This window comes from Pelodiscus sinensis, chromosome 3 (assembly GCF_049634645.1).
Source record: "Pelodiscus sinensis isolate JC-2024 chromosome 3, ASM4963464v1, whole genome shotgun sequence".
Classification (NCBI taxonomy): domain Eukaryota; kingdom Metazoa; phylum Chordata; order Testudines; family Trionychidae; genus Pelodiscus; species Pelodiscus sinensis.
Genome location: NC_134713.1, coordinates 12146245 through 12169088, shown reverse-complemented (window position 1 = coordinate 12169088; position 22844 = coordinate 12146245). Strand labels below are relative to the sequence as shown.

At 44.4% G+C, this 22844-nt stretch overlaps 1 protein-coding gene across 2 annotated transcripts in view; it reads left to right on the top strand.

The window, feature by feature from the left end:
- RCAN2 (regulator of calcineurin 2) overlaps positions 1-22844 on the top strand; it is a 154435-nt gene that overhangs the window by 77988 nt on the left and 53603 nt on the right. Inside the window, exon 1 of one of the 2 annotated variants that reach the window (XM_006120674.4) lies at positions 14239-14559. The exons of the other annotated variant lie outside the window; for it this stretch is intronic. Coding sequence (XP_006120736.1) covers positions 14473-14559 — 87 coding nt within the window. The 5' untranslated portion in view covers positions 14239-14472. Of the gene's footprint in view, positions 1-14238; positions 14560-22844 lie in introns of those variants that run through there. 2 annotated transcript variants of the gene reach the window in all.

Genomic DNA, 22844 nt, shown 5'->3' with positions numbered 1-22844 from the left:
ACTAGGGTGGTAGTGTAGACATACCCTGAGTTAGGCACCTAAATACCTTTGTGGATATGGGCCTACCTACTTCTAAAGGCCCCCATATCCATAGTACCTGAGTGTTTTACAGATGTTAATCAATTTATCCTTGCAACACCCCAGTGAAACAGATATGTTCTGTGTATGCTAGAGGATTACAAGGGGATAATTTCACCCAGAGTTACTGGCATGTGTTCAGAAAAGGGGACCAACACTTCACATACCAGTACTCAAAGAACATTGCAGGTGTTGATGGCTTTGAACTTTTATTCTGAGCATGCTGAGATCATCAGAGGGTCTTGTCCCAGGGAGTAGGGAAACCAGGCAAGAAACTGGAACAAAAACTTTCTGACCCTGGATGAAAAGTTCCTGAAGAGCAGGGAAGAGAGAAGCAGAGACTTCTGGGGAGCAGACTGAGGCCAGGTCTACAGACAGACCTGTATTAGTATATCCATGACTCTCAGGGGTGTGAAAAATCCACCTCCTTGAGCTACAGTTATGCTGACCTAACCCATCGTGTTGACAGCTCTATGTTGATAAGAGAGCGTCTCCTGTCAACACAGCCACTGCCTCCCAGGGAGGTAGATTACCTATGCCAACAGGAAAAACCCTCTTGTTGGCACAGGAGTGTCTTCACTAAAGCACTACAGATGCACTGTTGCAGCATTTTAAGGGTTGATCTGCCCTGACTGGGAGTCTGCAGAGACTGGGCTATCTGAGATAAAACAGATAAATGTGCCGATTAAAAGCTATTTTCTTTTGTTATATTTTTTCCCCTTCTGTTGAGAATAAACACCACTGTGTTTGGATAAGGCTGTTTTGGGTCATTGTATTCACTACCAGTCACTGTTCCTGAAGGGAAGAATTGTAGCTGAGCAATCATGTTTGGCACACAGGGTGCGGTAACCCCAGCATCAGCCTTAAGAGAGGGAGAATTTTTGGATTCGATCCCAGAACAAGTGGAGCCAAGAGGCCTAAAACCCTAGGGCTGCATCTAGACTGGCATGATTGTCCGGAAATGCTTTTAACGGAAAAGTTTTCCGTTAAAAGCATTTTCGGAACAGAGCGTCTAGATTGGCATGGACGCTTTTCCGCAAAAGCACTTTTTGCAGAAAAGTGTCCGTGCCAATCTAGACGCGCTTTTCTGCAAAAAAAAACCCAATCGCCATTTTTGCGATCAGGGCTTTTTTGCAGAAAACAAATCTGAGCTGTCTACACTGGCCCTTTTGCACAAAAGCTTATGGAGGCAGCATAGTATTTCCTCAAGAAGCACTGATTTCTTACAGTAGGAAGTCAGTGCTTTTGCGGAAATTCAAGCGACCAGTGTAGACAGCTGGCAATTTTTAGCAGAAAAGTGGCTGATTTTCCAGAGAAACTGGCCAGCCTAGACACAGCCTAGGGGTATGTACCACGAGAAATCAGGAAAGAAGACGTAAGGTGCAGCTAGTTCATAACCTGCTTGGTTCTTGGCCTTTCCTATTAGATTTGTACGTAGGGTTCTGTAAAGCATGTGATTTGATACCTCTCAAAACTTTGATTAAAAAAAATTAGAAAGATCTCAAATCAGCATGTCATATCTTAAATGAATTTAAAACTGCCTGGCTGCTAGGCTCACAATGTAATTGTAAATGGGAACTGTCAATGAGAGGGTGAGTTTCCAGGGGCCCTGCAGGGATTGGAGTTTAACATCCTCATTCATGACCTGGAAGGAAAGAGGAAATCCTCACTGATAAAGTTTGCAGATGACAAAACTTGGGGAGGGTTAAATAATGAAGACCACAGGTCATTGATACTGAGTGATCTGATCACGTGGCTGTCTAGGTGAAAGCAAATTTAACATGGCTAAATGTCTACCTCCAAGAACATACTTAGCAGATGGGGGCTCTGTCCTGGGAAAATAGTAACATTCAGAAAAGATCTGGTGATTGTGCTGGATAATCAGCTGAACATGAGCTCACAGTTTGATGCTGTGGCTAAAAAAAAGCTGATGTGATCCTAGGGTGACTAAACAGAGGAATCTTGAGTAGGAGAAGAGAGGTTATTTTATGTCTACAATTGGCAATGGTGTGGCAATAGTGTGTCCGCTTATGGTTACCATAATTCAAGAAGGATGTTGGTAAATCCGAGAGGGTTCAGAGAAGAGCCACAAGAATGATTAGAATTGGAGAACATGCCTTCTAGTGATCGATTCAAAGAGCTCAATCTATTTATCTTAGAGAAAGAAAAGTTGAAGGAGTAACTTCATCACAGACAGTAAATACCTACAAGGGGAACACATATTTAATAATGGGCTCTTCAGTGTAGCTGAGAAACATGTAACAGTTGGCTGGAGTTTGAAGCTAGACAAATTCAGACTAGGAATGAAGTGTAAGATTTTAATGGTGAGTAATTTAACCATTAGAACAATTTCCCAAGGACTATGGTGGATTCTCCATCCCTGACAATTTTTAAACCAAGATAGAATATTTTTCTAGAAGAGCTGTTCTGGGAAATGAACTTGGGGCGCTTCGCTGGCCTATGTTATACAGGATGTCAGACTAGATGATCACTATGATCCCTTTTGGCTTTGGAATCAGTGGACCTTTGAATGGACAACACTGATATTTAGAGTCATGAGGGTAGTGGTTTGTGTTCTGGGGAGGAGTCTTCCCTGAAAAGTGGGCTGAACCTCAAACCTCACTTGGGAGCCATTGGGAAAGCTTTATATTCCACTAGAGCAGTGTTTCCCGATTTTATTTGGCCACGGAACCCTTCTGAACCTGAAAAATTTTTGCAGAACCCCTGACTGACTGCGCGCATAGCGCTGAGTAGTAACATCATCGTCCCTGCTCTCTGGCTCAGCTGGCATTACACAGGGACACTTATCGTGGCAAACACAAATGAAAATTGTTTTCAATAAAATTCATAAATGAATGAAAATTCCATTCCAATAATTCAGGTTTTAATGGAATTTTCTCGCGGAACCCCTATTTTCACTTTGCAGAACCCTGGGGTTCTGCAGAACACCGGGGTTCTGCAGAACACCATTGGGGAAACACTGCCCTAGGGGATTGACCTGGCATTGATCAAGTCCTTGTAGGGGCTCAGGGCAGCGGGTGGGGGGGGGGTGCAAGAGTCAGTGCTGGGAGGTCAATGGGGGCTCACCCGCAGAGCGGAAGTGGCGCTGCTCTGGTGACGGTGGCTTGGGGCCACACTGCCTAGATGTGGCTCCTCCCAGGGGTCCAGAGCTGCACTGCTAAGCCCTGATGGGGGGCTCCTCTGGAGGGGGGCGGGGTTGGGGCTGTGCTGCCTGCTCCTGCCGTGTGGCTCCTTGGCGGTGGGGGGAGGGCTGGCGCTACACAGTCTGCACCACAGGTCCTTGAGGGTGGGACCAGCCCTGTCCCAAGCAGCTCCTTGGAGGGAGGAGGTGTGCTCCGCTGGCAGCCCTGCCAATACTCCTGGGGGGCTGTGGCAGTAGAGCCACTGGTTGCTGAGGTCCCCCAACTTGTGCTGCACCCAACAGGCAGAGGGAAGGGTTTAGGGCAGGGGTGCCACTTACCCATGGCCGGTGGCCAGCAATATGGAGAGCCTCAGCTATCGACTCTCTTCCTAATGTGGCTGCCCCCTCTCTGGTCACTCTGCAGTATAACAGTCCCCCACACTCTCTGCCCCCAGAGGTCATTGTGGAGCATGACTGTCACTGCTCTCAGACCCTTCCCTGTCTGTGTTATGGAGAACAATTCCATTCCAGACATGTCCCGTTTTTGTGGTACAACCAAACTCTGACCTTGCTTTAAGTTAGGATAAGAGGATGTGGCATTACTAATTTGGTGGTCTTAGCTCTTGTAGTTTAGGAGGCGTTCTTGAACAAACGGACTCACAATCGGACAGATGGACTCCCAGATGGACAGACAGATATGCACAAACTCTCTAAAATATATACCTATAGATGACGTGTTCCAAAGTCTTCCACTCTTTAACTGGGCAGGTCTTTCCCTCTGCCTTGAAAGGAGGTGAGGGTGGGTAGCTGATGACACTAATTGTAAAGTGGGAACAATTTGTTTTTCATGGAGGCAGTGGGAGTAGTGAATATCTGCATTTAAGAATGCCTGAAATTAAGTAAATCCCTCATCTTCCCTTCCCACTTCAAAATATCTGGACAGTGACTGCATGAAGCATCATATTTAATGTTTCACTGATTCATTAGGTGTTATTTGCTGTCTGACTGCATCCTGTTTGATAGTTTATCTTTTCCCCTTGAGCTGGCTTGGTTTTGCTGGCTTGTCTGCAAGCCCTGTTTTCTCTCCGAAGGGCCATTAAATCTCTCACCTGCATATCCTGTTCAGTGCTGCAGTTAGAAGATAAGGTCTCTCGCAGCTGAGAGCATTGGTATTCCAACCTCTGTCAAGGGCATTCTGCCTAGGGAAAGCATCTCACATGTCAATGAAAACAAAAAATGCATGTTAAATAAATACCCTTAATGGGCTGACACAAGCAAAGTAAATGAAAGTCATTTAAAAATATTTTTTAAAAATGAGATTTCCCCAGGTATTAACAGAATTCATCAATAAATCTGAATTTGGAAAATATATAAATATGTTAATTATTATTCATTAGGAACATTATAGCAATGTCCGTAGGCTCTAACCAACATCAGGCACCGAACAAATGTGTATGAGAGAGCTCATAATATAATCAAAACAGACAAGACAAAGGACTCAGGAAAGGTGTGCTAACAACCTCTTCCTGAACATCTTGACTCAGAAAATTTGCCCAGATATCACAGGATATCTATGGCACAGTCAAAACTTGAATTCATCCCTCTTGCACTCCAGTCTTATGCCTTAACCCAGGAACATCCTTAGGATTTCTTGAGCCATACACAGTACTATTAAACTGGTGTCCCTATGCCTGATGGCAGCCCAGGAGAAGGGCGGGACAATGTTTTAGAGATGTGATTTTATAATCTTCAGCAATGCATGAAGGAAATATTTTTAAATCAAATTTTACACTAAGGCCCTGTCAACTAACACAGTAAATTCAGAAACTGGCAGTATATACCTGGCACATGCCTGTTAAATGGCTTCATTACTACTTAAATGGCTCTTTCTCAGGTTCTGCTAATGGGTCAGTCAAGCTTTTCCAATTTTAAGTTAACTAGGTACTCTCTGGAGAAAGCAGAGCCACAAAACAGATATAAGAAGAGGCAGTTTGGTGGACATTAAGATCCAGTGGTGCCTGAAATTTTTGGATGCCCTATGCAGCTGCATATTCTGCACGGGGTAAGGATGCTGCTGCCTTTACCAAAAGACTAGCCACCCTCCCCAAGTGAACTGAACTGTATTTTTGCCTACCAGGAGTCCTAGGTTATGTCCTTTGGGGTTTGGACTGCTCCTGAAGTAGTTGATGGTCTTCGTGACCTCTCCAGTGAACTTAGGCTCTGCACACCCTGTACTGTGTCAGTCATCATTGTGACTGGGGTAAATAGGAAGCCTGAACTGAGGTATTGAAAGTCAGAGACAGAGGGTCTATTTGTATGTAGAGATGAGCCTAAGCAATAACTTTCATATATGGATTTTGAGCACTCGGTGCTCTAGACGAGTGTTTCTCAATCTTTTTTTTTTTTTTTTTTTTTTATAAAGTCCCCCTGTTTAAAAAAAAAAAAGTATCCCCAGTACCTACAGTTTTCAGACACACACATTTTTTTTCTACCGTTGCAACACATTTGTTTAAACTTAATCGTAGCCAGGCAGGTGATGAATTTTTTGGGTGTAAAAAGTACAAAAATTATAAAATGCTGTAAAACTTAAAACAAAAATTCAGTTTTCTCCAAGTTTCAGTTGTGCTGATGTAGCCTCTGGACTTCTCTCGAGTACCCCCAAGGGTACTCCTACCACTGGTTGAGAAACACTGCTCTAGACATCCAGAGCTAGGGATTTTAGCAACTGCAGTTTTTAAGAACGTAAACAATTTTTAATTTTTTTTCATGGTTTCGGAAAGGGCTGGCTCCAGCTTTGGAGACCATATGTGTTTCCACACAGTGCTCTGTGTTTTGGGAGATTGCATTTAAACAACCCCTCCCACCATCCACCCAGAGCCTTTCCCATCTGCTGGCTTGTAGCAGACTCCTAGTTCTCCAGCCTTCCCAGGTTAATTGAAAAGGCTTATTTCCCCCATTGTCCCTAGTTCCTGAAGCCCATTTCACCTCCTTTCATACAAAATCCTTCTAACTCCATTGCTGTTACGAGCACCTTTTTACCCATCCCTGGATATGTGAACCACTCACTCACCCTGTGAGGTTGAGAACCTCTGCCTGAGGTGCTACATATCATGTGTAGCATAGTTTCCCATAAAACCATGCTCTGGCCCCGATTTCACTTGACTTCTTAGGCAGCCTCTCAGTTTTATGTGCTATTGGTATTGTGGAGTCAACTTGTATGTAACACTTGGTTAACAGGTTGAGCTGATAACTATGCTTCAGTTTCTCTTCCTTTGAATAGTTGTGTAAAAATGAAAAGAAACAGAAAGGCCAGTAGATTAGAAGGCTAATATGTACAGCTGGGAAGTAGTATCATCCCTGTGGTCCAGATGAGGAAGCCGAGGCACAGGGTGGCAAAATGACTTGTGCAAAGTCCTGAAGTCAGTGGGACTACTTGTGTGTAAAGTTAAATGGGCATGCATTCTGCAGGAGCCGGGCCTTGCAGTATAAGTCATTTTGGATAAAACGGTTTGTTCTCTAGTTACAGTCCCTAACGCAATGAGGCACTGACCCCAGATGCTTCTATAATACAAATAGCTAGCAAAAATAATTGTCCAGCTCTGCCTCAGAGCTGAAAACTAATTGTATTCCTAAATGAGATGGCAAAATCAGCTGTCCTAGGGACATGGTCACTTATTTAAGTACCAGTTGGCTTTTTGACCTTGGCTAAACTGTATTTTCTGATTGTTCCTGCCACCAAAAACTTATCAATTTTGGAAGATCATTTTAGCATTGACTATGGTTTTTTTCGTGGTCCAAATTCCATAACCTGTTATAAATCTTAAAACTTAATAATTAGAATTACCATGTATGTCTAGCAGAGACTCTCAAAAAGCCTTGTGGTTATATGTTTAAAATGGAGTTGGAGCAGAGAGGGGCTTTTTTCAGTGTTTTTGTCAAGCAATATTTCAATGGAACTTTGGATGGAGGGTCAATCGCAGACAGCAAAGACTGATGGTATTATAGGTGCAGGATACGCAGCTGCTGCTTGCTTACCATGAAATTCAAGTTAATATATTCTGGCCTGAGAAGATTTGGATCTGACATGCCATTTATCTGGTTAGCATCACTGAAAAAAATCAGCGATGCTTTATTTGATGTCTTTTTTATTGATGGTCTTCCTATAAAAGTATCTCACCTCTGGAAATTTGTGCAAACCTGATGATGCTTTAGAACCTAGAGCAAAAGTGACAAAAACCACACAGCTGGTTTCATCCAGAGCCTAATTCAATATGGTTTTAGCATAAGAACATAAGAGCGGCCATACTGGGTCAGACCAAGGGTCCATCTAGCCCAGTATCCTGTCTTCCAACAGTGGCCAAGGCCAGGTGCCCTAGAGTGAATGAACAGAACAGGGAATCATCAAGTGACCCCTCCCTTGTCATCCATGTCCAGTCTCTGACAAACAGAGGCTAGGGTGCGGGATACCATCTCTACCTTCCTGGAAAATTAACTATTAGCTTGGATCCAAAAGATTTTGGTTTAAGAAAAAGATCACATCCCAACAGCATTAGAATCCACATGTAGCACCCTAAAAAAGAGGGTTAATTTAGCGTGATAGGTTCAGTAGCCATTGTGCTGGGAAATACAGGTGGGGCAGGGTCTCTGGGATTTTGTTTTAGCTAATAGTGGACCCAACTTTTTAGTATGGGGAAAACTGAAGAGTGATTCAGAGATATATTTTAAAACAACAAATAGTTTGGTAGTACTTTAAAGATTAAGGGTATGTCTACACTGCCACCCTAGTTCGAACTAGGGTGGCTAATGTAGGCATTCGAAGTTGCAAATGAAGCCCGGGATTTAGATATCCCGGGCTTCATTTGCATCTTGCCGGGTGCCGCCGTTTTTAAATCCCCGTTAGTGCGGACTCCGTGCCCGCGGCTACACGCGGCACAGAGTAGGTAGTTCGAATTAGGCTCTCTAATTTGAACTACCGGTACACCTCGTTACTCCATGAGGAGTAACGGTAGTTCGAATTGGAGAGCCTAATTCGAACTACCTACTCCGTGCCGCATGTAGCCGCGGGCACGGAGTCCGCACTAACAGGGATTTAAAAATGGCAGTGCCCGACAAGATGCAAATGAAGCCTGGGATATTTAAATCCCGGGCTTCATTTGCAACTTCGAATGCCTACATTAGCCACCCTAGTTCGAACTAGGGTGTCAGTGTAGACATACCCTAACAAAACATGTAGATAGTATCATGAGTTTTCATGGACACGGCCCTCTTCTTCAGGTTATGGACTTCCAACAGTCTGGCCATTGGAAGAAGTGGGCTGTGCCCACAAAACCTCAAGATACTATCTACATGTTTTTTTAGCCTTTAAAGTGCTAGCAGACTATTTGTTGTTTTTTAAGTTTTTCCTGTTACAGACTAACTTGGCTACCACTCTGAAACTTTAGAGATATATTATGTAAGCCAAGGAGATACTATGCCCACTTCCTGATCCTAAATAATACAGCCAGCTTCCAAGAAGAATCCATTAAATGTCTTTGCCCACAACAGGGAAAGAATTGCTCCAAAAAGGAAAGCCATGAATATGAGAGCAAAATTCACCATTGCCCACCAATAAGCAGTACATAAGTACTTGAGTTATCACACAGTTCAGTGTTTAGATACTTATAATACACACTCTGCCTTTTTATATCTACGGTCTACTTTATCTAGATTAAGCCTTTAGTATTTATGATGATTGGACTTTTTGGGGAGAAAGCCACACTTCATGTATGTCGATTCCTATGTGCAAGAAAGCCGGTGAGCATGATGTGATGCTTCCCCCTCATGTTTCTTGCAGTGAGCAAGTGGTAGAGGGGGGGAAAAATAAACCCTTACTTGTGTGCTTTGCCACACGCCTGAAAGACTCCATGGTCTATTTGGGGGGTTCTCTTCAGAACTCACATGGACAGCTGCGCCCAGGCAAATGGGTTCTGGTCCAAGACTCCAGGCTTGTAGATATGATCATAGTATCACCACCATCATTAATAATGTCCACTAGTTCCTCATCCTCAGGATATTAGTACTGAGAACTGGCGAGGCTAAGATACAGATACCTCCTCAGAGATGCTGAGTGCCTTCTGTTCCCATAAGGCATAGGTAGGCAATAATTTTTGCAGGGGGGCCACTTAATGAATTTTGGTACACAGTCATGGGCCTGAGATGGAAGTGGCAGGGTTGCAGACTAGTCTCTCCTCAGAGTTGTGTGGGTCTGGAGGCTTTGAATTAAAAACACAGCAAAGGATTTGCAGCTCCTGGCCCCAGCACTACTGTGTTGCCTGGCAGCCGTGCGGGGTTGTCGCATCTGTTTGAAGAGCTCATGGCTCCGGCCTCTGCCAGGGAAGTGCTGTGACCATGAGCCAGAAGCTATTTAAATAGGATCCTGTTGCCTGAGCCACTGCCTGTAAATTGAGTGGTACAGGCAGCAGGCTGTAAATAGAAAGTGGCCAGATGCCATCCGCGGCCGGATCAAAGTGTTAGGTGGGCTGGATATGTCCCCTGGGTCGCATCTTGCCCAGCCCTCACCTGGGGCCACATCATGGGCTAGTTGTTTGAGGACCTTAGGATTTGGCCCTTTTACTTCAATAAGAATTGAGGGCACTAAACACTTTTCAATCTTGGATCTTAAGTCCTCTAGCTCCTGCTTATGTTTATCAACTTAGAATGTGTTTGCAACTGTAGTTGTTGGTTTTTTTTAATATATTGCTTATTATTTGTATTGCCATAGTACTTAGGAGCCCCAAACATGGACCATGACCTGAAAGATGGTTTCTTCCCCAGAGAGCTGAACTTCTATTGCTTCGTGTAGTCTGAGCAATTCTATTTGAAGGCTGAAGCATGATTCTTCTCTCACTCTGTGTAAATCAAGAACGGCTCCATTGGTATCATAGTCATGCCGATGTAGAGGAGAGGAAAATTGGACTCCCAGAGCTTTGCTGTTCAGCAGTGCTGCAAGCTTTAAAGTTCATTTGATGGTTTCATACGGAAACACATAACAAAAATCTTCTCAATGTCCGGACCCAGACCATTTGATGGGAGGTCTCATTTTCTTTTAATTACCGCGCCTGAAGCATCCGCACATTAACATAAGAACATAAGAACGGCCGTACTGGGTCAGACCAAAGGTCCATCTAGCCCAGTAGCCTGTCTACCAACAGTGGCCAGCACCAGGTGCCCCAGAGAGGGTGGACCGAAGACAATGATCAAGCGATTTGTCTCCTGCCATCCCTCTCCAGCCTCTGACAAACAGAGGCCAAGGACACCATTTTTTCCCCTGGCTAATAGCTACATGGAACTCATCTGTAGCAGTGCACAATTTTTATGATGGGCAAAGCAAGACCTTTTTATGAAAAAGTTTAAGTGATTAATCAAAACATGTTGCAAAGGAACTAGGACAGGGCTACTCAACTTTGGAAGCCCAGGGGCCACAATGATGCTCACAGCACATGCCGTGGGCCGCAACTTAAGCGAATGCAAATATATATGCAAATAGCTTCTTTTACACTGACGGGCATGAATACAAAGATTAAGCTTTATGCTGTGGGGGCTGGACCCCAAAGTGGCCAGTGTGAGCCAGTCAGCACCTCTCAGGCTCTGCCTACAAGGCTAAGCAACCAGCACTTTCCACAATGTCCCTGCGCTTTCAGCACCTCCTCCCTGGGGCTAGAAACTCCGACACCCTGTACCCGTCTGTTCCAGCCAGTCCATCCACTTGCATCTTTTAATGCTCACCCTGCCTGAGAGATGCCTCACTGTTGTGGAGTGTGTTTCCAGTGGAGGCCATGTTCAAAGGATCCCACTCATGGGCTGCGTGTTGAGCTCCATGTAAACCCAAACTGCATGCGGCCCACGGGCCGGCCGTGTGTTGAGTAGCCCTGAATTAGGATAAATAACTGAGGCACTCATTCCACCTGTAGAAAGAGTGTGACTCCATTGACTTCATTTCATTGACTGTCTTTGTAGTTTCCAGATGAAGTTTAATGTCACACTCTAAGGTGGTTCAGTGGCTAGAGTTCAGTGGCTTGGGGCAAGCCAATTTAAGAGATTCCTCTGTCCCATTGTGTTACTACACCCATTCTGAATAGCATTCCTGGATTAAGAGAGTAGGGATTGAAATCTTATAATGTCTGTTACCTGGCCATAGCTGGTTGTGAGAGTTCGGTGACGTAAGTCTAAATATTGTCAAGCCACTGGTAAGTATTTTTTTTATTCTCATACAAACTGAACTAAACACAGTAATGATCAGGAATTAATTATGTTAATTTAAGATTACACAAAACTGTATGGGATTTTAGAGAGATCTAACAAAGCTTGGATAAATATAAGATGGAAATGGAATATGAAAATAAATGGAAGATGAAAATTAGTTTTAACAGATGGAAGGCGATGCACATTGGAAGAAATAAGTTGAATTACCCATAAACCCTGTTGGGTTTTATATGAATATAACCATTTGGCAAAAAAAAAAAAAGAAGAAGAAAGAAAGTTGATTGATGCTGTAGACAGCGCAGTAAAAACATTTCAATATGCAGTGGTATTCAAAAGCATACAATATGATTGTGCTAGGAATAGGTAAAAAGAAACAGGAAACTAAATAATTAGAGGCACTGAAAAATGCCTTTATGAGAAAGCAGTGAAATATTGGGATTGTTCAGTTTAGAGACAAAATGTATAATAGGGGCATGATGGAAGTACAAAAATTAATAACAAAAGGTCAGTTGGTGTTCCTATGGACTGATTTTCATAATAGGAGGAGAAGGGAACAGTTTGTGGACTTTAAAGTGAACAAATTGAAAACTTTAAAGAGGAAATAATTTATTACACAACATATAATCTGTGGGGCTCATTTCCATAAGATCTTGCCTCCTAATATTTCTTGATCATTGTGGTAAATACACACTGTCCTTTCTGTCATGTAGGTCCATAACCTGGTCATCATCTTCAACTTGGTCCTCTCTCTAGATCCTCGCACCCATGCTAAATTGTGTGTTCACCTACACATCTATAGCTCTTATCCAGGCTGTCATCCTATCCTATCTTAATTACAGCAACATCCTTTTTCTCCAGCCGTGACAAATCCAATCTCGTCCTGCTTATATCCATTCAAAATACTGCTGTAAAAGATCTTATTAGTAGCTTGTTGCTTTTACTGTGTCACCACTCTCTTTGCCTCTCTCCCCTTGCTCTTTTTTTTCTACCACATCAAGCATAATGTAGTTGTGTTCACTTACAAAGCCCTTTATGGCATAGCCCTATTCTGCCTATCATTTCCCATTTGCTATCAAAATGCCAACCGCCTCTTGGGATCAACCAAAGATGCCAGCCATACTGGGTCAGACCAAAGGTCCATCTTCCAACAGTGGCCAATGCCCGATGCCGCAGAAGGAGTGAATAAAACAGGGATTCATCAAGTGATCCCTCTCTTGTCATCCATGTCCAGCCTCTGACAGGCTAGGAACACTATTCCTACCCATCCTGGCTAATAGCCATCGATGGATCGAACCTCCATGAATTCATCTAGTTCTTTTTTGAAACCTGTTAAAGTCCTGGTCTTCACAACATCCTCTAGCAAGGAGTTCCACAGGGTTGCTGTGTGAAGAAACCTCAGTGGGCAAAGGCTTCCCCAGCCGACAGATCTGTGTCTAGACTGCCGTGCTGTGCCGGATCAGCTGATCGTCAGTACAGTGTGGCGGCCATGTTTATTTTAATGAAGCGGGGATTATTTAAATAAGTGTGCATACAAGAAGTGGATCAACACAGATCCAAACCGTTATCCACCACGTTTAATTCGAAAACTTTAGGAACAAAAAATGAACTTGAAATATTGCCGCAAACGGTGGGGTTAGTTATCATTTATATTTTAGTGGGAGATCAACAAGGTGATGAAGTCCATTTGTTCATTTGTGTTACTGTGTCATCTAGGAGCTCTGCTCATGGGCCCCGTTGTGCTACATATTTTGCAGGGGTGCGATGGGGTGTATGCTGAGCGTTAAAGAACAGCTCTGGGTCCAGAAGGCCCTGCCCAGCCACAACCATGCTCACAATGGAGGCAGGTCTCAAAAGGGACAAACAGTCCGCTGCTCATTCTGCGTACACAATGGGAGTTGTGGGAAGGGGTAGCCCAACCCGTGCTGCTTCCTGCAGTGGCTGGGAAAGGTGAACTGCTGCCAACAAGAGCTGTGAGTGGCCGTACCTGTCAACGTACAGGTAAATAAAGCATTGGGTGGCCCACCAAGGGCTAACCCTAGCGAACTGAATCTGACCCATGAGCTGCTTATTGCGCACCCCTAGATTAAACTGACACCAAAGGAAGCTCTGTTGCCATGTGCTTATTAAGGAATAGCTCTAACGATGGGTAAGGTAATGGTGGGCCAATGAAGAATCCTATTCGAAGAGACTGTTTCCTTCAATTCTTTTTTGGGAAGTGTGCCAAATTCTTATTCACATGCTGCTAGCCCTTACAACTGTCTGGTTTTAGTTATTGCTACCTGTGTGTACAGTTACAGGATCCAGTCTTGCAGTGGTCAAATCAGCAAGGCAGCTGGACCATCTTCTGTTCAGAGGGGTTGTGTTCTGTAGCTTTTCCAATACAAACATACAGCTGTTAGAAAAATTCTACCACAGAACATTAGCACATGCAGTACAGTAACAAACAAAAACCTCAGCATCTTCATTTCCCCTGATCCTTTTTTATTTTTAAAGGAGAGTAAATAAACTCTTCGGTTCTAAAGTTTGGCTGCTTTAAATGCTGAATTAATTTACACACAGATTGGAGCTTTCAGTGTGAGGAGATTTTTTTTTCTGGCATAAGCACTCAGATGAAACAACAGCTATGACTCAGTTGCCAGTGAATTCTGCCTGAATTGATTCAGTCCGAGTTCAGACTTAGCACATAATCATGTTCAATTTGATCCACTGCGCTGCCCGGAGATAAAAGGGTTGAAAAAAATAGATGTAGCTTATGTCAGTCTTTGCGGTGATGTCATTGCCAGGAGAGATGGAATAGCGCTGTTACTAGGCTGTGCCTGCTCGGCTGGTGGGTGCACTAGGCAGAAGCGAGGAGTGACTCAGTTCGGTGCAAAGAGTGTTTCAGAGGCTTACGGCTGTCGACAGCCCTGAAAAGCAGAATTTTGGACTGTTCACTAGCCGTACTCAATCGGAGGCTTTCGAATCATTCATAACTCTGAGGTTGCCTAACTCTTTGTGTACAAGAGGGGGGGATGCCAGCCCGTAGCATGGACTGTGATGTCTCCACTCTGGTTGCCTGTGTGGTGGATGTGGAGGTTTTTACCAATCAAGAAGTTAAGGTATGCACCTGCAATCCATTTGTTACAGCCGCTTCTTGTAAAAGCCTTGAGCGCAGTAAGAGTTGGGGGAGAGCAGTTTCAAAGAAGCAGGCTGATAGAATTCTAGTAAAAGCACATGCCGTGCATGGATATCTTAATTATAGCAAGTGAGAGAGACTGATGATTGCTTTTCATTAGGTTTTGATATGCTGACAGAACAGCCTTCTGTTGACCATTTAGTGATAGAGGAAATGTGTTGCATAACTGAAGTCTGTGAATGTTTCACCTTGATTAAAAAAATGACTTCTTTTTTAATTTCTCAAAGGTATTTTTAATCCAGTGTCACTTTCCTAGCTCTGAGCTGTCATAAATACCAGTTTCTGCTTGATGCTTTAGGAAGGGAAACAATACATTTGTTTGTGTCTTAGCTTTATGGCTCGTTTCCCTCCCTCCCCCCACAATTGAATAACAGCAATTACTGTGGTCTTCATGATTCCTTCTTTTTACAATTAAATCAAGTATTACATTTTATTAAGGGGTTAAAGTGGAGCAAGCATTTTTTGGTGCATCTGCAATGTAGCTGTATGTAAAAAGCTGGGCAACTTAGGTATAATATGAATGAATTGAAACCAGTGCTTGATTCATTCTGAAGCTTAATATGCTACACTTGTCATCCTCGGTTTTCTGCAGCAGTTGTCAAATACTCATGGGTAATTGCTCCCTGATGAAACCAATTATCTTTTTCATTTATTCTTATATTACCAAAAGAGAATCCCGACAAATTAAGTTTTGAAAAAGGAATTGTAAATGTATCTTTAAAAATCATCTCAAAGATCTCAGCGGTAAAAAGCATGCAGATGCATCTTATTTAGAGAACATAGATACAAACAACTGAACAGGGTGCACTATCCGAGAGGAGGATAAAAGCAGGGTTTGTGCTAATTTAGGACAGGAATCAGAACTCATTCCTCTAAGTACCCATGTGAATAGTCCCATGAAAATAAATGGGACATATTTGCGTGAGTAACGGTTCAGTGTAAGTAAGGATTGAGAATTTTGTTGTTAGTCATTTTCTAGCAGACTGTGTGCTCTTTATTTAACACTGTATTGCTCTGTTAATGCATGGTCAAGTGGAACTATGTGCACTTTTCACAAGTTCTCATGTGTTAATAGGAGGAAGCTGTTTAGTTTAAGAGGCTATCTCTCTCTCTCTCTCTTTTTTTAAACACAATAGCTTTAATACCATTTGTAAACAGATTCAAAAAGTCTAGTTGCTGGTGTGTATTTCAGGAATGCTTGACAATATTCATGCCAGCACTGGCGTGATTCCTGTACTTGAAGTGGTGCAATGTATATGGAATTGTTTGATTGTGCTTATGCTTGTTCATCTAAAAACATCATAGTGCTGAGGTGTGGAATTTTAAGAAATAGTCACAGGAACTGACAACAGAGCGAAGAATGCCTTTTGACATCTTTCCAAGTGTTATGCTGAATACAGAGTATGCAGTAAAAAGATGGTGCAATTTTAGAGCATATTTGTACTACAGTAATGACAGAGCCCAATGCAGCTTCCATGAAAGTCAATTAAAAGACTCCTACTGACTTCAGTAACAGTTGGATTATACTCCGCATGGGTAGTGTCATGCAGGAAGGCAGGCTGAGGAATGTGGAGTGAAAGAGAGCAAACGTAACAGAGATGTTGACGGAATAGGCGTATGGATCCACAATTCAGCGATTGAGAAAAGGGATTATGAATCATGCTGTTCAGATGCAGGGGGTTTTGTTTGCCTTTGTTAATAAGTTCTTTAAGTTAAACATCTAAATAAAGAGTAGGGAGAAAAGACTGTTAAAAAAATTAACATTCCTGATCCTAACAAGGTTGGTGACAGCTATTGCTTCTGCTCTTTGGTTCTCCAAGGAAACTCCCAGCAAAACCAGGGCAGACTGGTTTCTGAGTTCTGTGAGGGACCTCACTATTGCTTTTGATTTGTACAAAGAAGGTTCTAAGACACTACAGTGATGGGCATTAGGATAAAACTCAACAAATAGATAGGACTTGACATTGATTTTTTTACCACAGAAATAGTGGACTTTTGGGGCAGATGAGCATGGGAATTCGAGGGGAGGGAGAGCAATACAGTCACAACACTCTTTTTCCAATGCCATTAATGCCTCAAAGTTGACCTGCAAAGAAGGAAACTGAATTTCTATTTTCCTGTGGTTCAAGATATTGCTCTGTAAGATTGCCTGCTTCTGTACTGTTTACCTGACCCCTGGACTTCAGGGAACTATCTCTTTCAGTGTCTGAAAGGCACATTATCTCAATAATAATGGGAACATACGTATGTGGTAGTTCATTAGGTTTTGCAGTATGGGCCATAAGTCATTTAGGAGTCAGTCTTCCACAGCAGCAAGGAGACTTTTAGCCATAAGACTCCAGTTACATGCAATGGACGTTGGGTGGTGTCAACTGAGCTCTTCTCATTTCATTGAAACCACAGTTATAGAGTTGAAATGAGGCCCCAGAGAGTCATGGTGAATAGACTAAGCTGTTCAACCACAGGGTTAAATCACATGTCCACTTTATCTTGCATGAATTGGGCCTTTGAATAATAAATATGGCTGTTCAGAGAGGACGTTAGGTTAATGCAAATGTTAATGGTTCTTAAATATCAAGGAGAAACACCCCAGATGGATTCAGAGACAGATAAAATAGGTAAATGCAAATAATAGACATGGAAACGTCAGACTAATTTCCACTCAGGAAGTTACGTAGCTCAGTTGTATAATGAGAATTCTACTTTATTTTAATACCTCGAGGTTGTAATTTTATTGTAAAGCAAGAAAATATGTTTATTAATGAAAATTGTATTTATTTCGAGAAGGGATACTCAGACATCAGTGAATAAGGGAGAGAGAGAGAGTAGTATAAAAATGAGGGAGACTTTTAAGTTACAAATAGGAGATTCTTAGACTGCATCCTCTTCAGGGCTGAGAATCTCTACACTTCATTTTCGTATAGCACCTAGCATTTTGGGGTCCGAGCCCTGATTGAAGTGTCTAGGCTCCACACAATGCAAATACTAAATATTATTGAAAAAGGATTGTGAGGTAACTGAATGCACTGCAGATATGGTACAGTGTGGCATATGGAAGGTATCTCACTGTTAAGAGAAAGTTGTGGTGTATATGCAGAATAGGCAATGTTTTGCTTTAACCAATAGCGTGCACTTCGATGAAGCACAAAAGAGCCATGCAGCAGTGGGAGAACTATTCTTACTGGCTATCGGGACTTTGAGCTAATGTACATTGGAGCCAGATGTGCTATCTGCATTTAGACAAGGTGCAGTAGGTATATTCCTACCCCAGCTTCACTGTTGAATGTACATTTGGAGGGGTTCTGGTCATAGTTCTGCTCTTTCCTTGATGCTCTCCCTTTGGAAAGTGTAGTCACTGCTTCTAGATTTGTGACGTTCACATTCACAATGGCAGTAGTGGTTGTCCCCTGAGAATGGTCTCTTCGGCAGTCTTGAGCAAGTCACTTAATTTCTCTCTACCACACTTTCTCCCATGGTGAAACTGGCTAACTCACTAAAATATTGGGAAGCTTAATTTTTTTTAAAGACAGACAATGAAAGGCATTTTAGAAGGGCACAGTATTAACTGCTTTTTTTCATATTGCCAGCCTCAGACATCAGAAAAAATCATGAGGTGATCTTAAAAAGCATGAGATTATTATTTAATAATATATTTTGAGTCTATTATTTATCTTCTGGTTCTTGAGCCTTTAGAGTTCATGTTTTCAGATTTTTCTCCACAGTCATGGGGATTGTGTTTTTGCAAGCATATCTGAGATGGTCACATAATCTCATGATTCCAGGGGGTGGCATTTTAAGAAAAATACCAAATAACATAAGAACTGCAATAAAATGATAACTGGCAACACTGTAATTTATAATTGCTCTCTAGAGTGCTTTTATGTCTGATAGCTGCTTCGACTTGGCAGAAGTTTAAGAAATCAGGCAGAAATATAATTACTACATGGAAATCATCTGTGAATTGAACCCAAGTGCAGTAGCTCAAGTTGAAGAAATGTGAAATGCTTGTTAACTGTTCCTGTGTACTACTTGATTAAGTAGAATACATAACAAAGGTGTATGTGAGGGGAGAGTCTCTTTCTTCTGACTTGGAAAGCAGTCGATGTGTATATTAGTTCATGTTTTAAAAGCAGGATCGCTTTGGCTTCGGAGAGAGAGGATATGGAGATTACATTTGAACATACAAGTAAGATGCTAGATTTCAACATAAACTAAGAAAACTTAAAAAACAGCCATGGTCCAATAACACCTTAGGGTATGTCTACACTACCATCCTAGTTCGAACTAGGGTGGTAATGTAGGCAACCGGAGTTGCAAATGAAGCCCGGGATTTGAATTTCCCGGGCTTCATTTGCATATTGCCGGGCACCGCCATTTTTAAATGTCCGCTAGTACGGACTCCGTGCCCCGCGGTTACACGCGGCACGGACTAGGTAGTTCTGATTAGGCTTCCTATTCCTAACTACCGTTACTCCTCGTGGAACCGTTACTCGGAATAGGAAGCCTAATCCAAACTACCTAGTCCATGCCGCGTGTAGCCGCGGGGCACAGAGTCCACACTAGCGGACATTTAAAAATGGCGGCGCCCGGCAATATGCAAATGAAGCCCAGGAAATTCAAATCCCGGGCTTCATTTGCAACTCCGGTTGCCTACATTACCACCCTAGTTCGAACTAGGGTGGTAGTGTAGACATACCCTTAGAGACTAACCAAAGTCTCTAATAGAGTTTAAAGAGAAGCTAGATAATTTCATGGAGGTTAGGTCCATAAAAGGCTATTAGCCAGGGGATAAAATGGTGTCCTTGGCCTCTGTTTGTCAGAGGCTGGAGAGAGATGGCAGGAGACAAATCGCTTGATCATTGTCTTCGGTCCACGCTCTCTGGGGCACCTGGTGCTGGCCACTGTCAGCAGACAGGATACTGGGCGGAAGGATCTTTGGTCTGACCCAGTACGGCCGTTCTTATGTTCTAAGTGCTACACAACCATTGTTGTTTTTTTTAAGTTTTTTTAGTTACAGACTAACATGGCTACCCCTCTGAGACTTATAAGAGAGTTGTAAAGATAAATATTTTACTTATGTTTGTAGGCTAGGTAATCTGGGCTCTGGTTTTTGGTATAAAATCCTGGTTGCCAGCTGATTATGTTTGTAAAGAGGTACAAAATCAACACAGATGCTCAACCTCCAAATTATCAGCTGTTTTCCTTGTCTGGGGAAGATTGTATAAATGGAAAGCAACTGAAAGCCCTGAACGTTGTGCATGCTTCTCAGGAGCCCCGGAAGCATCATGGCGCTATTAGCGCTTTGGGATATGCCCCATTATTTCAGTTCCTGTGGTAAGCCAGACTCTTAGCCAGTGATGTGGCAGTGCACGTTGGGGTGCTGCTTCTAGCACAGGAGGGAAGACTGCGAGGCACTTGATGTAGCTCTTTTAGGCGCTGCATGTTTTCCCTTCCCAGCATTGACTTTCCCTGGATGGCCAAGGAGTAAAGCAGGGGTGGGCCATAATTTTTGCAGGAGGGGCCACCTCACCATTTTAGGTAGTGGTTGTGGACCAGCTCCGCCCCCAGAAAAGGTGTGGCCTTGGACGGAAAGGGCGGAGCCGCGAGTGGAAGGGGCGGTTCCTTCCAGGCGCTGCATACCCCTGGTGGGAAGAAGAGACTTATTGCATTTCCCCTCCCCCGCATTGGCCTGGGGGTGGGGAAGCACTCAAAGTCTCTCCCCCTGCTCCTGTCCTAGAGGGAATCGCCAGCTGTTCATAATGGGCCAGTAAAGAGGCACTCGATCCATTGCTCTAGCACTCAGTCACTGTCGCTCTATGCCAGTCTCTTTGCTGGCCACTCGCCACTCTGCTGCTGGCCACTTATTCACAATTCTTGCCACTCCGCGGCCTGTTGGCTTCCCGCTCACCACTGTTGCACCTCTCCATCAGCCGCTCTGCTGGCTGCCTGTCATGCTTCACCACCACCGCCCGCTTGACCACTCATAGCCCCTTCTCCAGCCTTTCGTTCATCAACCGAGTGTCGGCCACCTTCTGCTCCTACCTGCCTCTCTGCTGTGACGGCTGCACATCAGTCTCGTAGTAATTTTCAGTTCTTTGCAGGCTGAGCAGAAACACTCAAATGATTTCAGCTCTGCGATTGCTTAGCTCTTTGCAGCTGGGCAGAAACAAAGTACAGGTGGAAGCTCTGTTAACTGGGACTCCGTGGTCCGGCAGGGCCACAGATGTTCCAGGACCAGAGAGTCCCAGTGGAAGATTGGGTGCTGGGATCCCCGCAGCCGGGCTGTCTGGAGTGCCACAGCTGGGCTGCTAGGGACAACCTAGTGGGGCTGCCTGGTGGGGCCAGGAGCCTAGCATATGCAAGAGCCTGGCTCACCGCAGAGGGACTGCCTGGCACATCCAAGAGCCCAGCTCACCATAGTGGGGCTGCCCGGTGCATCGAGGAGCCCAGTGTGCTGCAGTGGGGCTGCCCAGTGTGTCCAGGAGCCCGGGGCACTGTAGCAGGGTGTCAGGTGCAGCCAGGAGCCCCGTGCACAGGGATCTGGGATGCCTGGCTTTGCAGGAAGTGGGAGGGACTGGCAGGGCAATAGCACTGGTGGTGGGGGGACAGCCAGGAACAGGCAGCCAGTTCAGGGCTGGAGGGGGGACAGTAGCAGGGGGACCTGATATGACCATCCCTGGTCTGGCAAAATCCCTCATCTGTAGGGATGTGAATGACAGGTCAATTAGTCGACTATCTGATAAGCAAATGCTAATCGGATAATTGGCAGGATAGTCGACTAGTCGCTTCCCCCCTCTTGCTGCCTCTCTCAGGAAGATGCAGCAACGGGAGGAGAGGTGGAGAGGAGGAGATCCTTCAAAGCGGCATTCCTAGCTGGCCCCAGACTGCACACGGCATTTCAAAGCGGCAGTGCTGCGTGGAGTCCCCAGCTGACCCCGGGCTCCATGCCATGAGGTGCACAGGGCCAGCGGGAGACTGCTTGAGTCCCCCACTGGCCCTGTGCTCCCTGCAGCACTTTCGCCTTTGAAGTGTAGCAACAGCCCTGGGGTTGTTGCTATGCTTCAAAGGGAGACATGCTCTGATCGACTAATGAATATTTGATGCAATTTGCATCGACTGTTCGATTAGACAAATAATCGAAATGTTACATCCCTACTCATCCGGGACTGGTCAGGTCCAGAGGGTGCAGGACCAAGGAGGTCCAACCTTTACTACCACAAGGGAGTTCATCTGGGATTGAGCATTTAGCATGACAAAGGAGCTCCTCATTAAACCTATTTAGCTCTTTCTTTGACCAGTGGAGTGAGAGGGGCAGATTAAACCAATCCAGGGAGAACTCTTGGGTAGGCTTTGCAGCCTTCTGGCTAGGACACCTGTCCCCACCTCTCTTACTTTCCCATGGCTCAGACATTCACGCGCCCGGTTCTTTCAATTGAGGGTGGCCCCTTCATTTGAGACAGGCTAAGCACAGTCCTGCTGCCCTGTCTTCCTACACAAGAAGTGTAACATGGGTAACCCTCTATCACTACCACTGCATTCAGTGCTAAAGTGATCTGTACCCAACACCAGCCAAAATTGATCACTTTGACACTGCTCTGTCTACTGAATATGTAAGCAGGGCAGAAGTAAACTATTTACATAAACACACCTGAAGCCTCTCCCCTTTCAAGCTAGCTGTCAGGAAAAGAGAGAACATATTTTCTGAACCTGCCTATTGCGCTCTCTCTCTCTCTCTCTCTCTCTCTCTCTCTCTCTCTCTCTCTCTGTGTGTGTGTGTGTGTGTGTGTGTGTGTGTGTGTGTGTGTGTGTGTGTGTGTGTGTGTGTGTGTGTGTATTAAAAAGAATTTCCTGTGGGGCAACAGAGTGACATCATTACATCACTCTATGTCCCACAGCCCCGCCCTCAGCTGCCCTGCCTCCCTCCCTCCCTGGTACTCTGGCAGGCCAGGAGCTGCGCGCCCTCCCTCCTCATTGTGGGAAGGGGACTGGGAGCTGTGAGGCCTTCCCCCTTCATGGGGAGGGCTGGGAGCCACCCACACTCGCCCCTCCCCGCACCTCCAGCTGCCTCACACACACCCTTGGCCGAGACCCCACACTCCTAACCTCCTCACTCACCATACTGCCGAGACCTTGCACCCCTAACCCTCTTACTCACCCCTTCCACCAAGACCCCACACCCCCAGCTTGCTCTTGCACCCTCCTCCCTGG